The sequence below is a fragment of the Biomphalaria glabrata genome, chromosome 5 (genome assembly GCF_947242115.1).
Source record: "Biomphalaria glabrata chromosome 5, xgBioGlab47.1, whole genome shotgun sequence".
Taxonomy (NCBI): Eukaryota; Metazoa; Mollusca; class Gastropoda; family Planorbidae; genus Biomphalaria; species Biomphalaria glabrata.
The window spans coordinates 26,198,157-26,219,739 of record NC_074715.1 but is presented as its reverse complement, the minus strand read 5'-3'; the positions used below and the strand labels follow the sequence as shown (position 1 = coordinate 26,219,739).

General features: G+C 30.3%; 1 protein-coding gene and 1 long non-coding RNA gene across 5 annotated transcripts in view; one reads left to right on the top strand and one right to left on the bottom strand.

Annotated features, from left to right (window-relative positions):
- LOC106061784 (sperm flagellar protein 2-like) overlaps positions 1-21,583 on the bottom strand; it is a 50,624-nt gene that overhangs the window by 5,409 nt on the left and 23,632 nt on the right. For 2 of the 3 annotated variants that reach the window (XM_013219986.2, XM_013219995.2), the window contains 17 exons: positions 20,716-20,836; positions 19,659-19,814; positions 17,366-17,481; positions 17,136-17,263; positions 16,969-17,035; positions 15,830-16,039; positions 14,869-14,985; positions 14,192-14,300; positions 6,857-7,010; positions 5,498-5,711; positions 4,598-4,775; positions 3,122-3,208; positions 2,876-3,014; positions 2,652-2,751; positions 1,616-1,723; positions 809-937; positions 202-384 (listed from right to left, as the gene is read on the bottom strand). In XM_013219986.2, the coding sequence (XP_013075440.2) occupies positions 202-384; positions 809-937; positions 1,616-1,723; positions 2,652-2,751; positions 2,876-3,014; positions 3,122-3,208; positions 4,598-4,775; positions 5,498-5,711; positions 6,857-7,010; positions 14,192-14,300; positions 14,869-14,985; positions 15,830-16,039; positions 16,969-17,035; positions 17,136-17,263; positions 17,366-17,481; positions 19,659-19,814; positions 20,716-20,836 (2,316 nt within the window). Of the gene's footprint in view, positions 1-201; positions 385-808; positions 938-1,615; positions 1,724-2,651; positions 2,752-2,875; positions 3,015-3,121; positions 3,209-4,597; positions 4,776-5,497; positions 5,712-6,856; positions 7,011-14,191; positions 14,301-14,868; positions 14,986-15,829; positions 16,040-16,968; positions 17,036-17,135; positions 17,264-17,365; positions 17,482-18,857; positions 18,942-19,658; positions 19,815-20,715; positions 20,837-21,583 lie in introns of all 3 variants that reach the window. The other variant, XM_013220004.2, reaches the window with a different exon arrangement.
- Positions 9,321-12,958, top strand: LOC129926240 (uncharacterized). 2 transcript variants are annotated; one of them, XR_008777865.1, is made up of 5 exons: positions 9,321-9,488; positions 10,960-11,102; positions 11,510-11,609; positions 12,018-12,128; positions 12,791-12,958. It is a non-coding gene; the product is annotated as an uncharacterized LOC129926240 (long non-coding RNA). The 2 variants fall into 2 exon arrangements; XR_008777866.1 differs by lacking the exon at positions 9,321-9,488 and adding an exon at positions 9,723-9,739.

The following is a 21,583-nucleotide window of genomic DNA, read 5'->3' as shown; positions in this document are numbered from 1 at the left end:
TAAAATCCAAGGCTTCTTGGATAGAATGAAATGCATGAATGATGTAAGCCTAATTCATTTAGCTCACATAATTGTACAATTATTAAATAGGCTTTACTTTGAAGATACCAAAATAATTATGATGAGAGACCTAACCAAGCAAAAATAAACTGTTAAAAAAAATGATAATGAAATTGTATTTAAAATGAGAGAATTATTTACCCTATGCCACTGTTCCCTGGTTATTTTCCCAGTTGACTTTTGATCCATAATTTTAAAGTTCTCCAGGCAATCTAAAAGCTGTTGTTGGCTAGGCATAGGTATTGGATAACACAAGGCCACAAACAACTTATGCCAGTCAACATAATCTGTGTCCAGTGAAAGCATGTTCCCTAACTCTGTGATCTAAAATAGGAGATCAATAGAGCAAATGAACACACAAAAGTGCTAGACTATTAATTAATAAAAAATGCTGAACTCATTTCTTAAATAATAACTATGCCTACAATCAGACAAAGTAAAAATAAAATTGGCAAGACAAGTGGATATCTTTGACTAACATTCTTCAATTGGTACACAGGTACAAAAGGAATAGTGAGTTTGATTCACATATTAACCAGAAAAAAAAAAAAAAACTTTACCTAAAGAATAAAGACAATTATTTTTCCATACACTATTCTTTAAAATCTAAACAATCAGCACAAAAACAATAGCAGCTTTTCCTTGGAAAAGGGGGGGGGGGGGGTAACTAAAATTTGTAATGGAACTCACTTTATTAAAATTAATATTAGACAGAATATGATGCAGAACATAGTTCAATATGACTTACCTGAGCAGAAGTCAAGTGCATCCAGGCAACAGGAAGACAAGCCATGCCATGTGCTACCATTACTTGGGTTTCAAAAAGTTCAGCAAAAGCTTTATTTGAAATGAAGCCAGTAGGTGCAATAGTTTTTAGCTTAAAAACGCAAGAACACACAAAGTATAGTTAACATCATTCAAAGTCATTTATTTCAGTAGGAACAAAGTTAATGTAACATGTTTCAATCTGATAGATAGCTAACCAGTTAGGATTAACATTGCTTCTATTTGAATATGTCCTAACCATAATCTGTGTCGGCTTCATAAGCTTTTTCTTTTGCTATTGCCAACTTTCAAGCTACTATGGTTTATTATGCACTGGTCCAAGATATCTAAGTCTATTGCTATCATGGGATGATCAAAAGAAAAAGGCATCACACTAAAAGCAATGTCAATCATTATTATTCTGAAAAATAAGAATGCCTTGAAATATTTAGGATACACTTTAAAAATGAAGCAAATAAAAAAGATTGTCTAAGATTTCACATTAGCCCACTTGTGAGTTTTAGACATGTGCACCTTGACTAGTCCTGTGACATTGGTAGTAAATGGTTGTTTTTCAGCAGTTCTCTAATTTTTATGATATAGATCTATGAGCGAAAATGCACTTTATGTGAATAAATTATTGAAGAACTATCTGATCAATGCAGCAAGAAAGTATTCACTGATAAGTCATTGATTAATATACATGACTAGATTGACACAAGAAATACCTAGGACATAATTATCTTTTCTTTTGAAGTAACGCCTGTAATCTATAAAATATGATGCTCACATGATCATAAAGTGTATTTAGTTGAGTGACAGTGAAATGTTCTGCCATAGCTTGTTCCACTGGAGGTTCTGGTGGTTCAGGAGTTGGTGTCTTAAGTACTTTAAAGTCCTAAGGATGAAACAATGAACATGTTATTAAAAATTTAAAGTTTATGTCAAAAACACAATCTTTGAAAGCTAGGCAATACAGAAAAATGTTTTAATTCAACAATTAAAAAAAAATACTTAAAATACAAAGAAATTGAGGTGTTAACATAAAGGAATCCTCATAGTGAAAAGATTTTTAAAAAAATCAAACAAAGTATTAGTGTTTATTTAAAGAAATTTTACAAATAAAACAAAAACATAAAACACTTGGTTAGACCAATATTAGAATATGTGTCTTCTGTTAGGGACCCATCAACTCAAGAAATTAAAACAGACATAAAATATAGCTGTGAGATTTCTAACAAATATTCACATTCCCAACTATAGCTGAACAGCATTAATAGATCATTAAAGTTAAAAACACTTCAGGGCAGAAGCTTTTAAAAAGACAACAAAGATAAAGGTACATTTCTTATTCCCAATGCTAGGACAAATTCCCTAGTGTCATTAGATCATGGAATGGGATGCCTGAATCAGTCAGGGAAACCAATGACTTGGCAGAGATTAAGTCCCTAATACACATGCATAACTAGATTAACTTAAGGATATGTGTAAAACATAAATATATTTTTTTTTATGTTGTTTTTTATATAGCACAACTTTCATGCTTATAGCATGCTCAGAGCTCTATAGTCCAATCTCTTTTGTGGTCCAGTGGGGGAAGGGGGTATATGGGAGAAGGTTTCAGTGCTTCCATTAAAAAGCTCAGGAGACACAACTTTGCTCAAGCCAGGATTCAAAATTGAGCGCCCTTGATAGGTAGCCAAGTAGTTTTTGCCAGTCACACATCCCACCATCTTCTCTTAAGATATAACATCTTTAGTTTACAAGTCATTGAAAGGTAATATTAAAGCCAGCGTGAGCCTTCTTGAAATTGCATGCCACACTACCTCATCAAGAGCAAACATTTCTTGACTGATGCAGAGCTCATACTTCAACTTTTGTTTTGTTTCTATGGCATTGCGCATGACTTCAGTCAACTGGTCAATGCTGCAACATAGAGTAAGACAATAGTTACTTCTTTTTTGTATTGAAAAAATATAACATAGTTCTTAGTCCTTAATGTGATGAAGTATTCAAAAGAAAATACAAATAAAATTATGCTCTTTTTAACCTTTGCATCTCTTTGAGAAACTTGGATCCAATCCAATCATTCATAGCTTTAAAGATCTCATCTGATTTACATTTCAAATCTCTTAAAATTTCACATGCTAAATGACGTATCAAATTCAGACGTGTTTTTGTGGCATTTTCTTAAAAAAAAAAAAAGAAAATATTGAAATGACAATTATTTTGTTTCAATACAACTACTAATTCTCAATTATTATCTCATTATCTAATAAAATGTTGAATAATTTACCTTCTTCTTTTAAAGCAAATATATATTCTTCTCTAGCTTTATTCTTTATTGCTTTTTTCTGTATCTCTTCTTCACTTAGAGAAATATCTGTTAATTATCAAGATAAACATAAAAAATACTTTTTAAAAGACAATACCTCCATTATACAACTTATAGAGCGATTATTTTTCTCTCAATAACTAATGAATGATAGATTTTTTTAAACAAGGAACATCCCCCCCCCCCCCCCCAACTGAAGAAATAACCATGGTTTGACAAATGTATACAACAAATTTGTATAATACACTTTATAAATTTCCAATAATAAGCCTTTATATATATTTAAAAGACGATGCACACAATGTTCCTGAACATATTAATACATCTTAACCTTGCAATCTAAGACTAAGACTAAGACTAAGACTAAGACTGCTTTATTGATCCTTACGGAAATTTGTTGTGATTACAAGGACTCATTTCTCGCATAAAGACAACACAACAGAAAAATACACATAAATACAACAGACAACATAAAGAGTTCATTCAGCAACTACACACAGGTATCTTGGTGCATTTCATGTTCCCTGATCAATGAGTGGCGGTGATAGAGTCTGACCAAGTGATGTACGAACGAGTTTTTGTACCGCTCAGTTCTTGTTTTGATTGACAGCAGTCGCCCACTTCGCGACGACCTGGCGTAGTTCTGATGGAGCGGGTGGCCGTTGTCTTCCAAGATTTTTTTGATTTTTCTTAGGCATGTTTGTTCAAAAAGTTCCTTTAAATGTAGTAATGTTGTGAGTGTAATTTTTGATGCTTTTTTAATGATGTTTTCTAGTTTAGATGAGGCGTTGCCTTGCCAACAACTTATTCCGTATGTTAGCAGATTTTGTACAGTCGTGCCGTAAAATGTCTCAAGGATCTTCTTGTTTAGTTTAAAACTATTGAGTTTGTATAGAAAAAAGAGTCGCTGGGCTGTTTTCTTTGTCAGAGTTCCAAGGTGGTCTTCCCATGAAAGCTTGTTGTTGATGATAACGCCTTGATATTTATATGCCTTCACTTGTTCTATAGATGTAGTGTTTATTTGCAGTTCACGTATAGTTTGTTTTTTCTTTCTAAAATCTATTATAAGTTCTTTAGTTTTTGTTACATTCAGTTCTAGAAAGTTGTCGGTGCACCAGTTTATAAACTCTTCTATCGAGCTTCGATACTGAGTTTTGTCTCCTGAAATAAGACCGACTATGGCAGTATCATCAGCGAATTTAATGAGTTTAACTGAGTCATAGATGCTTCTTATGTCATTAGTGTAAAGAGTGTATAGTACAGGAGAAAGTACACAACCTTGTGGAGCACCCGTACATAGTACTAAAATTATTGCGGGGTGGTCCTGTACAGAAAACTAGTTTTTTAAGCTATAATAGCAGCAGACCTTCTAACTGATTGCACATAACAATTTATTAGCTGTGCTGCTTCATTGACTGCAATGTTTTACCTACTAACCTGCAGGTAAAGGCGTCCCAGCATTATCTCCTTCTTTCTTTGCACTTTTCTTGGGAGAGGTAGAACGATTTCCTTTTTTACCTGCTTTCACTGGCTTATTTTTTTCTTTTTCCTTCTCTCTCTCCAGCTCTTTTTCTTTCTCTATTTCTTCTTCAATGGCTCTTACTTCACTAATGACCTAAATTATAAATTTATTTTAATTTAGAAAGCCCCAAAAATGAGATTCATAAATTAATGTAACAATGAATGTATGTTTCTATATATGGCAATGAATCTAGATTAACTGTTTTGGTCATTTAATATTTAAAAAAATGATGTTTTAAAATCTTTTAAAATGTGTTTAATTCTCAAAAAAAAGATGGCCACCTATTTATGTGATATGTGCTTCAGTCAATAGTCTGATTTAAAACTCTACCAGCCCCCATCCTCTACAATCCCAACTAATCTTTGTTTCCCAAAGGAATGTCTGAAACTCACAAGTCTTCCAGAAAAAGGACAAATCATGTAATTATTTTTTACTAGAAGTCTAATTTTGTATACCGAATAAGATAAAATGCCAATTCTTTTTTTATCGTATCTAAATTTTTTACACAATTTGCACTTTTTTAGTCAATTGAATATTTGTACTGTCTGCCATGTGATCATAAAAATATTTTTTATTAATTATTTTTTGTTTCAATGGTACAACTTCATTTGATGTGTATAGATTAAAAGTTGGCAATGACAGATCCATTCAGAAAATTCCAATCAATAGTTAACAACAAAATATTTAATCCAGGAGTTTGCTCATGTCCTTAAAAGCATAATTTTACTTTTTACTGTCATAATATGCCAATGAATCAAATCATTCACCAATAACACAATTTTTTAAATTAGGTTTCAGACAACTGAAATTCTCACCATTTGTGTAATACTTTGAATAGCTGAACTACAACTTGTGTGAATAAGCTTCTCATCAGGATCCTCTGGTATTGGAATATCCAGCTCTGAACTTACAGCTTCATCTGAAGATTTTTTAAGACTTTTTTTATCTTGTTTTGATTTACTGATTGCAGCCTGGAGTTTTATTTCCTCTGGTTCTGTAGTTCCAGGACGTCGTGGAATCAAAGGTATACTGAGGAATGTATTCAAATTTTTTTACAAAGTTGACGAAATATTTTTTTTAAATAATTGCAATCCAAACTAAATCGTTCTCAGACAGTTAAGTGCTTGTTTAAGCCACAAGGCTCAACCCAATGTCAGCTTTAAGCTTACTTTAGAAAGTGTCTTATTTTATATAATTCAGACGTTACTTCAAAAAAGAAAATGATTACGTCCTACGAGCCAGCATTTAGTCATGCATATTAACCAATTACCTAAATTCTGCCAAGTCACTGGTTTTCCTGGCTAGCTCAGGCAACCCATTCTATGCTCTAATAGCGCTAGGGAAGAAGGAGCATTTGTACAAATTTGTCCTAGCATATGAAACGAGGAATGTGCCTTTATCTCTGTGTCTTTCTGAGTATTTTATTAAATTTTGTTTTTGTATTTGAAGATTATGGCTCAGTGTTTTATGTATGATTGCTACTTTACTTTCTAAATTTAGTTATTTTACTAAAGGTGTTATTCTAGTCAAATGTGAATATTCGTTTGTTATGAATCTCACTGCTCTATTTTGTGTCTGCTCCAGTTTCTTAATGTTTTCTTGAGTTTAGGGGTCCCAACCAGAGGATGCATATACTATTATTGGCCTAACCAAGGTTAAAAAACATTTTAGTTTTATGTTCTTGATTTATAGAAATTTCTTTTAATAAACCCTAATGCTTTGTTTAATTTTTTTTTATAGTTTCATCAATATGGGGATTCCCATGACAGTTTTTCGTTTATTATAACACCTATGTATTTTGCATTTTTAGTCTGTGTTACTGGTTTACCATGAATAAGATAAGTGGAATTAATTTGTTTTAGTTTTTTTGTTACTCTTAATAACTGACATTTTTCTGGGTGGAAAGACATGCTCCAATTTGATTCCCATTTCTGTAATTCATCTAATTCTCTTTGTAAAATTTCCGTATCTTGTGTTGTTTTTATTGTTCTATACATTATGCAATCGTCTGCGAATAATCTGACTTTTGTTCCTGAACTAATGCAATTTGGTAAATCATTTATGTAAATTAAAAATAGTAGTGGACCTTAGGCTGTTCCTTGAGTGTGGTTGAATATATCTTTTTTTTTCAAAGAAATGAAGAAAAAATTATTTTCTAAAGATGGCTAGCATACATTATTTTTCGTCCTATTCCTTCAGAAATAGTGGGAGATTTATTTTGCTGTGGTGTTTCTTTTCCTGCTAAATTTTTCTTGCTAGATACACCTCTTGATGACCTTGAACCTTTAGGAGATCTTGGTGACTTGGATCTTGGAGACTTAAGGCCCTCTACAGAATCAAAAACATATTTGTTATTAGCTTTATTACAATGGTAACCCAAACATTCATTATAAAATAATTACTGTTATTGTCTATATCTATATTATAAAGTAGAATGTGAGGGGTATGTATGTATGTATGTATGTATGTATGTTACTTATAGACATCAAAACCGCTTGACCAATCTTGATAAAACTAGGCAGGAATGTTCCTTGGGTACCAACTTAGACCGTAGTGTATGTATTGTAGCCCTAAAACAAACTTAAGACCCTCAAAAAAAATAAAGTTGTCCGACTCTATTACAGCTATAGTATTTTATGGATCTAGGCCATGTCTACAATGTTGACATGAGAAAAGATAGAAAGGATTTAGACCTAGATCTAATTTTAAGAAATACACTTTGCGCAGATAGTTTTTTACTTTGACACATGAAAATACAAAAGAAGATCCATTGATTTCATTATATAATAAAATTAACCTTCAATTTTGTGTTTCAAAAGCATTTTTTACATTAATTAGTTCCCTATATCTGTGACTACAGATTTCCTGACGAACATTCTTTCATTAGACAATTCAGTAATGAATCGCGTACTAAATATTAATTCGTTTAATTGTTTACTTTATAATCCCATCCCTAGATCTAAAACTCTAATTCAACTCTAAGATGATAAAACTTCTCTTCGCACAGATAGTTTTATACTTTAACACATAAACATATTAATTAAAGTCCATTCATTTCATATTTTGATCAAATAAACATTCAAATTTGGTTTTCTAAAGCTACATTCGTTTACGAAAGCTGCGAAGCCGAGTTGAGATAGGCCTAGATCTATATTCATTCATGACTCGCGTACTAAAAATTATTTCGTTTAATTGTTCACTTTATAATCCCATTTATTTAACAAAGCTATCGCTCTTTTCGTTTTTAATAGATAAGAATGTATCGACTTCGGGTAAACCATTTTCGCAAAACTAATTTTATTTTCGTAGCGAAAGAGAAATAACGTGAAAGGATCATTAGCTACGTTTAACATACATCTAAATCCAATCCACTAGATTATTCAAAAGCATTTTTTACATAAATTAGTTCCTGATATCTACAGATTTCCTGGCGAACATTCTTTCATTAGACATTACCAAATGGTTACACATTAACACATCTCTCTTCTGAGGTCTGAGTCTATTCCTAGGCCTAGGTCTAAAACTCTTACTGAACTCTAAGATGATAAAACTTCTTTTCGCAAACATAGTTTTATGCTTTAACACATAAACATACTAATTATTGTCCATTCATTTGATATTTTAATCAAATTAACATTCAAATTTGTTTTTCTAAAGCATTTCTAATACATTCGTTCGCTGTTCGCTAAAGCTGCGTAGCCGTGTTGAGATAGGCCTATATTCATTCATGAAAAAAAGTTCACGCATGCGCAGCACAGAACTCTAAATTAGTGTAGATTTAGATCTACGTCTACCTCAAGATCTACTTTATACTTTATACACATGAACATACAAAATTTAGTATATTCATCTCAAATTTTAATCAAATATATGTAGGCCTTCAAGCAAATGTTTTAATTTGAAAAAAAAATGGATTTAATTAAGCCTATTAGCTATTTTGATTTGATAGCTTCATTCACACTATTTTTACATTGACACATTCGCTTTACTTATTACATTATTATTTCGTTTAATTATTTACAAAACACTCTCAGTGACTATATCGAAAGTAATGCGCAAATAAAGACCCGCGGGTCGCGGGTAACATACCCTATAAACAAAGCCCCATCGAAACCATTCTGGCGCGGTGTGGGGTAATAAGGTTTCATTGGGTAGATTGACCTACTTACAATCGCCCCTATAAAAACGTTAACGGATCGGTGTGGGATTTTAGTTATTGGGCCGTTAACGTCTTTCCGCTTTCGTGCCGGTGTGGGATTTCCCCAATCACGCCAGAACCAACATGATGAAATCTTTATTATAACATAAAAAACAATATTATGATGTTTTAAAATGTAGTATTAATCGTCTTAAAGCTAAATGTTGCTTTGAATCCTTTTTGTAAGTAATATTAAGATTTTTTTTTTAAATTAATTAGGGTTCTATTGGGGAAATCCCTAACTGGAATAGTGAAGTTTTACCCGTATGGGCCCAATGCAGACTTTTCGTAATCAAATAGTGTGTGTGTGTGTGTGTCTGATTTTTTAATGTGCACACTAAAAAAATATATCTATATCTAGTAATATTTAATCACACATAGAATCTTAAGTTAAAGGAGAACATATTTGTTTTTTTGTTGTTTTTTTTTTTAGATTTAGATTTTAAAAAAAAGTTTTATACATTTTAACATTTTTTTCGACCAATGAAAAAGAAGCATTTATTTCTTTTAAGCTCGCGATATTCGGCACAAACTGGATTATTCAGTCTTCACTCTAGAGCGTACACACGTGGATCAAATTAGAGCTAGCTAGATCTAGATCTAAATCTGTTAAGTTATTAGTTATACTACAAGTTATAGAGCTATAGTCACTCTAGTCTAGGTCTAGTCAATCTAGACTTTCATTAATATAATAGATCTATTATAAATAATTATAAGAGCTGTACTTCTTGATATCAATGCATATGTTCTTCAACTCATGGCAGCAGCCATGGAAATTCAATTGGAATGGTCGTAACTTATAAGTTAAAGTCTTAAGCCTATCACAAGCACAGATCATCATCAGATGACGAATCTCTAAGTACTCTAACACTACTAACAAATCTAATCTAGATAGTAGATTAGGTCTAGACTTAGAATAGATTTATAGATATATCTAGATAATCTAGAATGCTAAGAATCTAGATCTAGAGATTCTATAGATCTCTCTAGACTAGTTTTATTATAATATCTAGATCTAATTACTAATAGTAGTAATAGGCTACTAGATCTAGTACGATATAATATTATTAATATATAGTGGTCTATATTATATCTAATCTAGACTTGAGACCTATTAAATCTAGATCTAGACGACTTAGACTTAACTTAAGTGATTTACATTCATGCGTTATGACTAGATTTACTGATTTACTATTTAGAATAGATTCTAGATCTAGATTCTGCCATGAAATGGCTAATGCATCTGCAGCATAGAATTAGATTTAGTTAAGGACTTACTAGATCTTAAATCTAAATCTACTACCTTTTAACTTTTAGGGCAGAATATTAGATCTAGTCTATATGCCTATCTAGTCACGTAACTGTAAACTAATACTTAGACTTAGGACTTTGGACACTTTGGTATATTAATATAATAATTATTATACTCATAGTACTCATACTCATATATAGATTTTAGTTCTATTCTAATTCAAATATTTTGAGGTTAGAAAAAATTGACCTAGACTTATAAGATATACTAAGACTTAGTAAACTTAGATCTAGATCTAATAAAAGATAGTCTAGAATAGTCTAGATTCTAAAATCTAGTTGTTATTAGAAAATTTAGTAGATATAGAATAATATTTAATTAATATATTGTTAATACAGACTAATCTTTAATTTTTTCATACTATAGGCGATAGGTCATTTGGATTAAATAATTCTAGATCTAGTAACTAGTTATAGTCATAGACCTATAGTATAGACTTATAATCTTATAATATAGATATTTACTTTGTAGAGACTAATGTACAATATTAGGCCTACACTCCAGATCTTGAAAATCTAGTCTAGAGTTTAGAATGTTTAAATTTATACAAATAGAATCTAAATAAAATCAAACGTTTATATTGGTTTTAAAATCAGATATTGAGATATGTCTAGAAAAATATGTATATATATAGTATATTTAAGTATATCTATATTAGGGGCCTATATATAATAGACTAACGCCACTAACGGCTAACCCTATAGCTGCTATAGACTATAGCCCTATATTGACATTGTTTTTTTTTTTTTTTTTAAATGTTCCTTCAGAATTGAAGATATCTACTTGGTAGTCTAAACCTCAAAGGAGCTTAGGGAAGTGATGGCAGTTGCAGGGTATGAACCAGACGACCATGCAGAGACCAACGAGGCGACCAAACAGTCCATCGTGCATACCACATAACCAGGTCCAGGTAGCGTTACATCTTTATTCACCAATACTCAATATATGTTAGATTTTATTTTTTGTAAATTTTAAAGACTCTAGGCTCTATGTAATAGAATTAAATAGATCTATACAGATCTAGAAATTCTAGATCTATAAACTAGACATAGATCTAGATTATATTTAGATCCAGCTAGAATATCTAGAGGTCTTAATACTAATTATTATATTACACATTTTTCTACAATTTGATCTAGGATTCATTCTATAGGCTTAGCTAAGGCTTAGGCTTTTTAAAATTTCATTGTGTGGATACTGTTAAAGAAAAAATACAGAGTCTCATCATTAGGCTATAGCAACAGTTTTTCTTATACACCATACCATAAACATTTCAGGATTTGTCTTTATTGTAATTTTATTTTTATTTTTTTTTAGAATGCCAGTTTTCTTTAAGGGCAGCTGACAATAAGAATTGTCTATGTATGCACTACAGATGCTGTTCAATATCTTTTCATGAGGAAGCCTGCTCAAAAAGGTACGAAGAATAAATTTTTCTTTAAGATTACTGATCAGTGACACCCTATCCCCCTAAACCAAATGAAAATTTTAATGAGATCAAATCGATTAAATAAAGAAAATGTAAAATAAATGTTAATCTTGTGAAACAATGTTCGAGAGCAATATCTTCAGCTTTTTGTAATTTTACTGAGATTTAAGTTCATTATTAATTTGCATAAAAAATTATAATGAACATTTATACAATGAAAATAGGGCCTACATAGAATTGTTTTTGACCTAATGTCATTATATAGCAACAATCCTTCTTGTATACCTTACCTTAAACATTTTGTGTTTTGCCTCTATTGTAATATTATTTTTTTTTGCATTCTTTAAACATTTTTTATGTTTTTATTTATTTATTTTTTTTATTTTTTTTTAACAGATCGCCACATTTTCTTTAGGGGAAGTTGACATTAATCTTTTAGGTTAATAATAACCTATGCATGCAGTACAGATGCTGTTCATCTTTTCATAAGCAAGCCTGCTCAAGAAGGTAAGAATTAAATTTTGCTTTTAGATTACTGATCAGCATTCTGAAAGTAAATTGTTAATGGGATGGAATTTATTAAATGTAAATAAAGAAATGCTATCCTAATTTTGAAATATGCTGGTTGTGGGGGGTTTTTTTGTTATGTTTTTTTTAAGTTTCACTGTGATAATTATTTATTTTAATTCTAGAATAACTTTTCAGCCAACTTATTTTTAAAATTACCATAGAACTCTAATTACAACAGAATATAGTTGTATTAGTAAGAGCCTGTGATAAAGTTAATATAAATAAATTTGACAAAATATAATATTGAATGAATTGAAGCCTAGCTCGATCTAGTCTGCCATTGCACTTTTAGCATAGTCAAATACCAGTGCCACATTTGCTGACACCAATTCATAACATTTAATTTAAGGAGAAGATTGAACTCCAAATTTTGAAATACCATTAATTTTTGTGTTGCTTAATAGGCTTTAGAAGCAACCTAATTTTTGAGCACCGTTTATCATCAAGGGCTGGAAATATAACCGTTAAATAGTATGTCCACATAGATAAATGTAAGGTCTTCTGATGTTTAATTGTTAGATTCTTTTTATTATTAATACAGCTTGAAGGTAGTTTTATTACATGACTATAATATTTATTTGTTTGTTTGTTTGTTCCAGCTGCTGCATGGAAGTCAAAATATGAATTATTGCCACCAGTCTTGAAGTCAGCTTGTAAAGAATGCTAAGAATTGAATGAAAATGCTGTCTTGATATCTTGTTTGTGCTGTTATATTTGTCTTTTGTGTTGGTTAATTATTCCATGAATAAAAAATAAAAAAAAGTTAATTGTGTAAGTTTGATTTAAGAATAAATGATCAGAGCATGCAAGTCTTATATAGTACGTTACCAAAAATTGTATTGTTTGATAGTGTTCAAACCCAAAAATGTAATTTAACTTGTCCATTACTTTATAAATATGTTGACATTATAGCTAGATGTATATAGAAATCATGCACTGATTCAATTATTATAATTTCCAAACAATTATGTCAAATAATTCTATTGCTAGAGCTAAATCATCAGTGTGAAAGTAGACCTATGTAAAAGGTTAAAAATCTCATACTAAACCATTGAGCTGCATTTGAACAAAAAGGGCATTATAAACAAAAAATCACTAATGAATTTGTTTTAAACTACAGTATTGAAAAACATCAAAGATTATTCCTAATTAAGCCATAATAAAATTTAATGACTGAACCATCGGAGACAGTATTTGCATGATAATACCTAATTGAGCCCTAATAAATATTTCAGTTACTAAACCATTAGGGCCAGCATCGGACCGATAATGGCACAATAAGGGTTATCCCTAATTGAACCCTAATTAATATTTCAATTACTAAACCATTAGGGCCAGCATTGGACCGATAATGGCACAATAAGGGATATCCCTAATTGAACCCTAATAAATATTTCAGTTACTAAACCATTAGGGCCAGCATCGGACCGATATTGGCACAATAAGGGTTATCCCTAATTGAACCCTAATTAATATTTCAATTACTAAACCATTAGGGCCAGCATTGGACCGATAATGGCACAATAAGGGTTATCCCTAATTGAACCCTAATAAATATTTCAGTTACTAAACCATTCAGGCCAGCATCGGACCGATATTGGCACAATAAGGGTTATCCCTAATTAAACCCCAATGAAAATCTCAGTTACTAAACCATTGGGGCTAGTATGGGCTTGATTAGGGCGCGATTCTGGAAATCCCCAATGAATCCGGAAGTGGGTTTACCCATTCTGGGCCGATATTGGCACGATTAGGGTAGCCCGTATTGGTCCCTTATGGGAACCTAATGACGCCAATGTGCAAACGGTATGCGCGCCCATTAGGGCGCGATTTGGGCTATTTAGGGCTGCAATTAGGGCAAAGGGGGATAACCCTAATTAAAACTGATACTGGGCCGTAATGGGCATGTTTATAGGGTATGTCTAGTTACTAAATATATTTTTCTTTATTTTCCTTAAAAAATTAACAAAAAATAATAATATTAATTACATAATTTTTACCTCTTGGAGATTTGGCATGAGCAGAACTAGAACGAATTGATTTAGACTCTTCCTCAACTATATTATCCTGGCTTGCCAGATCATGTTCTGAATGGCTATCAATGGCTAGCTATATCAATAGAAATATTATTGTAAATGCTCACATCATTCATAATGGAATTTCTTGTCCCTATTGCTAGGGCAAATATGTGCAAATACTCCTTCTTCCCTAATGCTATTAGAGCATGGAATGGGTTGCCTGAACCAGCCAGGAAACCCAACGACTTGACAAAGCTTAGGTCATTGATGAACATACATGACTAGATTGACCTAGGAACATGCGTAGGATGTAATTATCTTCTTTAATGAAGTATTTTATAAAATAAGATAAGATAAATAATTTATTACTAAAAACATTAAGATGAACATGTAACTAGTATTATTGTTTCTAAGGGATTCAGATAAGCCCATACACTCAATAGTGTATTTCATTATGTTTTGTAAGCCTCAATAAACTTGTAATGAGATAACCATGCTAAATTGAGCACAATTACTGTCCTAAGATAATATTTAATTTCTTATTAAAGTACAACTGTTTGTTTCAACATGTTCATATTGGTGTGAATTATACTCTAAGCTCAATGTGAATAATGTCTAATTGTAGACCTGGAAGCTTTACACAAGTTTGATCTAGCTACCTGAAGGAGTGGAAGCCGTTGATATTCTGGATTCAATACATCTGGAACTTGTCCATCCATTCCTTTGTAATAATCTTTCAACAGACGAGCAGTGTCTTGCATTCTGTCTACTTCTGCCTGGAAACAAAAACTTTAATATTAATATAATATTATAATAGTGGTATTAGTACTATAATAATAGTAGTAATAATAATATTATTTTCTTCCTAAAAACTTTGTTAATGTTTAGCTCTTTCAGTGTGGCATTACTCTCAGCAAGTAACTTTGCTAGTGCTGGTGAGTGGGTCGTTACTCTCAGCGAGTAACTTGGTTTATAATAATTATTTCACTATCTTTTTATGTTTAACTTTTTATTTCTCTTTTTTTCTAAATTTTCTGGATGTGGGAGTAATTGTTCTTTGCTTTGGTAGTAACTTTGATGCAATACCAACACGTTTAAAAAAATACAACATTATGTAAAGGGTTCCTATTTTTAGTTTATTTCCCGGAGCCCAAAAAAATTTAAATAATAAATTTTTTAGTGCATTTGTTCATCTTTTATGAAATTTGAAGTGATCAAATGTGTTAAGTATTGTGATTTTTCAATATTTATGGATTAAATGTTTAATTAAAAGGTTAAATATTTCAGTATATTGATTTTTTAAAATAAATTTTTTAAATATTTTTTTTTTCTGTGCTCAGTTTAAAATTAATGAAAAAAAAGTTTTTGAATAATTTTATTTTATTTATCATACTTTTGTAGCCCATTCATTTTCCTTTAAAATAAAATCAAATATGTTAGATTAAATAAAATAAAAAAGTTTTGTGAGTTTTAGTAACTCTACCCTCCTTGACAATTTGTGTTAATCCTGGAGAATTTAATTTTTTTATCAAAAAAGTTTGCACTGAAAGAGTTGAATTTCATTTCCCAAATCATTATGCTTTCATAATTGACTATGTTGACTCTCTTCCCTTCCAATACCTGCATCAGAGTCAGATAATGATTGCTAATGAGTCCAAGTCTGTCATCCAGCCATCCATCATGCATGATGGCATCTCTCTCCTTCTCAGCTTGCTCTTTGCGTTCATCACATATATTCCAAAGCCTCTCTCTAAGATTGTCTACTTGCTGATGCAGTTCTGCTTTAGTTTCTTCATCTTCTCTCATATCATCAGGGATACTGTTATACGCCTAGAAATCAAGGACATAGCATGAAATGATTGTAAGAATACAAGAACTATTTCATCAGGTCTACTTTTGTGGGTCTTAACAAGAAGTGAAACAATGATATTTTATTAAGACTATAAAGTGAATTTCATGCCATACTCTCATTTATAGAAGCAAAAAAAAAATAAATTTCTATTGCAGTTTTTGTTTAGCTATATTATAACAAAAAAATTTAGAAATATATTAATGAGCATCATTGATATAATGGATCAAGGTCATTAATTAACTATTCCAGTTTAAGACTGATTAACAACCCTCTCTAAGAGTCAGCTGTGATTTTTTTATGTGAAGATTAAGTAAACCAATCCTCAAGTTTTACAGTCTAAGGTCAAGGAGCAGAGTTTCAGAGTTCTCTACTATAACACAAGAGGTAAAATTATGAAACATCACAATTTGATGGGTTTAAATTTTGGTGAGAGTATCTTAAGTACTCATGAACTAGTTTAGAAGATAGAAAGAAAGATAAACATAAAAACTGTTCAAATTTCAAATAAAAAGAATAAGAAGTAGATTTCAATAAATACAATTGTAGAAGACTAAAAGAATTTCATTAAAAAAAGGGACACTAGAAAGTGAGCAAATGAGTTAGTTTTGTATTTCCTACTTACAAAGACATTGTTACATTAAAACTTGAAGCTACTGTTATTATTCTGAATATGAATTGTGTTTAGGTTTAACATTAAAGTTCAAGTTATTACTTATTGACTAGTCTTCCACTATAAACCTATGTCAAATTCAATTGGGAGACATGTTCAGCTCCCATTGACTCCCAACACATTCAAAAAATGATGCAAACATTTACATAAAAAGTGAATGTGAAATTTCAAACGAAAAAAATCTTTTCATAAATTCACACTGAACATTTGTGTATCAAGCAGAACTAAGTCTTTTACCTTCTGCCATTGGTCAACATATTCTTGCTTACAATCAGGCCGCTTCAAGAACTGGACAAAATCTTTTCTGAAAAAATAAGGTAGCAGCAAAATAAAGTTTTAAAAAAAACAACAAAGTTTACTACATCCTTTAATATATATTACTATTTCAAAGTATTATTTCTAACCTAATTTGATAAAAATATCTAAAAATGTTTTCCCGTTCACTACGTGTTGCATGAAAGACTGTTTTGCAGTTGTTGATGTACGCCTTCTCAGTTTCCTCCCAATGTAGGGATAAAACACTGGCCAGCTCCTTAAAGAAACAGTTTTAGTCATTTAGAAGATATTTAGAAAATCATGGCAATGAAATATACGTTTCTATTTCAACTGAGATTTTAAAATAAATTTTGTTTACCATGTCCAAGTTTTGATCCACAAAAATCCATTCTGGATCACTGGGTTTGATGGGTGGGGGTCCAGAAGGAACTTCCACTTCAGGTTCAGGTGTTTGAGTTTTTTTAGCTGACGAGCCTACAATATACAGGCCCTATGTTAGACTTTCTGAACAGTTTCTTAATATTATCTAGCATTACAATATACAGGCTCTATGTTAGACTTTCTGAACAATTTCTTAATATTCTCTAGCATTAAAAATACAACACTCTACTTTCTAGAACTGATATGGAAATCTTTATATATGAACTATGTGATCTGAGCTGGCATAGTGGTTAGGAATTATTTTGAATGAATGACTACTTATTGAAAGTTTGATTTTTCTAAACTTTATTTCAACTTTTATGTTGAGATATTAGAATTGCATTCTAAAATAATTGTTGCCAATAACTAGGAATTTTAACAATTACCTTTATACAATTTTTAGTTCCTTAAAATGCAGAATGTGATATTATGTACAACATTAAATAAAAATTGTGTAAACAACTAAGCTTTAAAATTGATCCAAATAAATTGCTTAAGAAATGCATTTTTTTTCTCAGGGTTCAAAACTTAAGTTCTAGATTATTTTAACATTTCTTTCAATTACAAATGTTCATACCAATGTAATACATAGATGTAATTTTTTAAAAATAAAGATTTTTTTTTGCTTTTTAATGTCCTCAAAAAGAGCTTGTGATACTAGCAATTAATCTTGTTTACAAAAGAATAAAAATATAATTTATAACATTAATTTTAAAAAAATCCAAACTATATAAACAGACCTAAAAAATAAATGAAATAGATTATACAAAAACAATAACAACATTTGTTCAAAGAGAACTTCAAATTAATTACAATGAAAATGGTATTTTTTCTATAGCATACTTTTTGTTCATGTTGTTTTACGTAAACGTATATGTAAGATTAAACAACTATAATTTAATGATTAAGTAATGCAATATCAGTTGTTGTTTTGTTATTTAGCCTGAAATCTATTGTTTGTTCATTGTACTTGAAGTATAGCAAACATTTATTTAGCCTGAAATCTATTGTTTGTTCATTGTACTTGAAGTATAGCAAACATTTATTTAGCCTGAAATCTATTGTTTGTTCATTGTACTTGAAGTATAGCAAACATTTATTTAGCCTGAAATCTATTGTTTGTTCATTGTACTTGAAGTATAGCAAACATTTATTTAGCCTGAAATCTATTGTTTGTTCATTGTACTTGAAGTATAGCAAACATTTATTTAGCCTGAAATCTATTGTTTGTTCATTGTACTTGAAGTATAGCAAACATTTATTTAGCCTGAAATCTATTGTTTGTTCATTGTACTTGAAGTATAGCAAACATTTATTTAGCCTGAAATCTATTGTTTGTTCATTGTACTTGAAGTATAGCAAACATTTATTTAGCCTGAAATCTATTGTTTGTTCATTGTACTTGAAGTATAGCAAACATTTTGTCTCACCTGCTCCCTTGGCACTTTTTTTCCCCTTTGGTGATTTTGATTTTTTATCTTTGTCTCTTGAGGTGCTTCTTGATTTGGCTGAACCTTTTCCATAATTAATATTATACTTCTATATTTTATACTTAAGAGAATGTTTAAAATCAAAATATAGAAAATATTGCCCATATTGAGCTCCTGAATGCCACACATGTTAAATCTTGAAATAATTTTTTTTTTGCTAAAGCCATTTTCATTTTATGTAGATTTCTAATAGGATGATGAAAAATATGGTCAATACAAATATTGTGTAAAGCTCTCAAATCTCTTTAATTTTTAATTATCTACCTTTAATTTTATTGAAAATGAACTAATTTATTTAGAATCTTGATTATTGATTTGTTTTGTTTTTTAATGTAATATAAATAAAAAAAAAAAACTAACAGTCCCAGTTAGATAACATGTGACCAAAAATCTTTGTTCTAACAAAAAAAAAAGACTTTTGATATGGTTTATATTGATTAGTTTGCTTTAATTTAATAAAAACATTTTGAAATAATATTCTTATCTGAACTCTTTTTCTGGACATTAAACAAATATTTTAATATGCTGTTAGAAAATATTTAATTTTTGATCTTTCTCAAAATACTAAAATATTTTTTATTTTCTTCATCATACTAGAAATCATTGAAATGGAAATTACTTTTAAAAAATCAAACAAAACATTTTTAAATAATGTGCAATTAAGAATCAACATTTCAACAACAACAAGAAAAACAAAGAACTCATCACTAAACAACTTTTAAAAGCTTGCACAAGCTAAACCTCTTGCAGGAAAAAGATTTGGAAGGTTGACTTCAAGGACAACATTAAACTCAACATCCATTAATTTCTCTACTGGCTTAACATTGTCATTGATTGGCTGAGTCTTGACAGAGAAAGACTTTTCTATTTCAGGTGACTTAGTTATACTTTGCTCCTCTATATCAGAAATGAAATGGAAATCTTCTCTAGCAAGACAATAAAATCATTCAATTTTAATCAAACTAAATTTTACCCTAAGAATTAAAAATACAAGTTTGTGCTATCAGTCATTAAAATGAATCTAACCAATCATTAGATGACTTACACATTTCTATTTTGCTTCCTTAAATAAATATTACTGTGTTTACCGAACATACAAACTAACAGAAAAAAACAACAATAAATGTTCTTCAAAATCTTAATTAATTAATTTACTTTTTTCAAAACCAAATATTTGTCACTTTCAACAAAAGTAAGCAACATAAATATGATGGCATATGAATGAACATTGAAGTAGTTAAAGCTGATGTCTCGTTACAAGCAATACAATATGAAAATTGGGGTACATTGGTTTTTAACTTTTTATGAATTTATATTTTTATTGTTCAAAAAAATTGTTTGCTATAAAAGTTTAACATGTTTTTTTATTTAGTTGATAGATTGTTAAAAAAAAAAATTAATTATGTGCTTTTTTACTACTATTAATTTATAAAAAATTCAACATGACAGATCCTACTAAAATATTGCACAACATTTAACCTTATTACAAGAGAACTCCATTTTATCTGATATATTTGTATATATTTGGCTTGATTCTATAATTTGTGAAAATTGAAACTGAAACAATAAAATAGACATTTGGCATATTCCCAATGGCCAGTGAAATAGTTGACACAGACCTTAAGTTTTTTTTTTCAAATGAAAATTGTTTGCTTTGAGAAAGCACCCTTTTATCTGACTTCAAAACTGCTTCTTTCTTAAACATTTTATAATTACAGTTACATCTACAACATAAAACATTTACACACAATAATTATGCACTTACACATTAAGGGAAACAATTGTATAATGTTTTTACCTGGACGACTGCCAGAGCCAGAGGATTGTCTAGGTGCCTGCACTTCTAGGAGAGGAGGATCAATTGGAGCTTGAGGCTCTTCTACTGGTGGTATTTCTAAAATAGCTGGAGTCTCTGTTGCCTAATAATACACAGAACAAGGTCATTTTAGAAATATGTAAATCCTTTTTTTTTTTAATATTCAAAAAGTTCAATGTAAACTAAATTACTCAACAGCTAAATTTCAATGATTTATAATTACTTTCACAGAAAATATTTATAAAATAAGATTTTTAATCAGTAGCTGTCCAAGAAAATTTAGCAGTGTTCTTTTACAGAACAATTGAACATGTTTTGTTGGAGATCACATAAAATCAAGCAAATGAATGTCTTCTATGCACAAGATAGAAGCATATCAAATGAATGTCTTCTATGCAAAAGATAGAAGCATATCAAATGAGTGTCTTCTATGCACAAGATAGAAGCATATCAAATGAATGTCTTCTATGCACAAGATAAAAGCATATCAAATGAATGTCTTCTAGGCACAAGATAGAAGCGCATCAAATGAATGTCTTCTAGGCACAAGATAAAAGCATATCAAATGAATGTCTTCTATGCACAAGATAGAAGCATATCAAATGAATGTCTTCTAGGCACAAGATAAAAGCATATCAAATGAATGTCTTCTAGGCACAAGATAGAAGCATATCAAATGAATATCCTCTAGGCACAAGATAAAAGCATATCAAATGAATGTCTTCTAGGCACAAGATAAAAGCATATCAAATGAATGTCTTCTAGGCACAAGATAAAAGCATATCAAATGAATGTCTTCTAGGCACAAGATAGAAGCATATCAAATGAATGTCTTCTAGGCACAAGATAG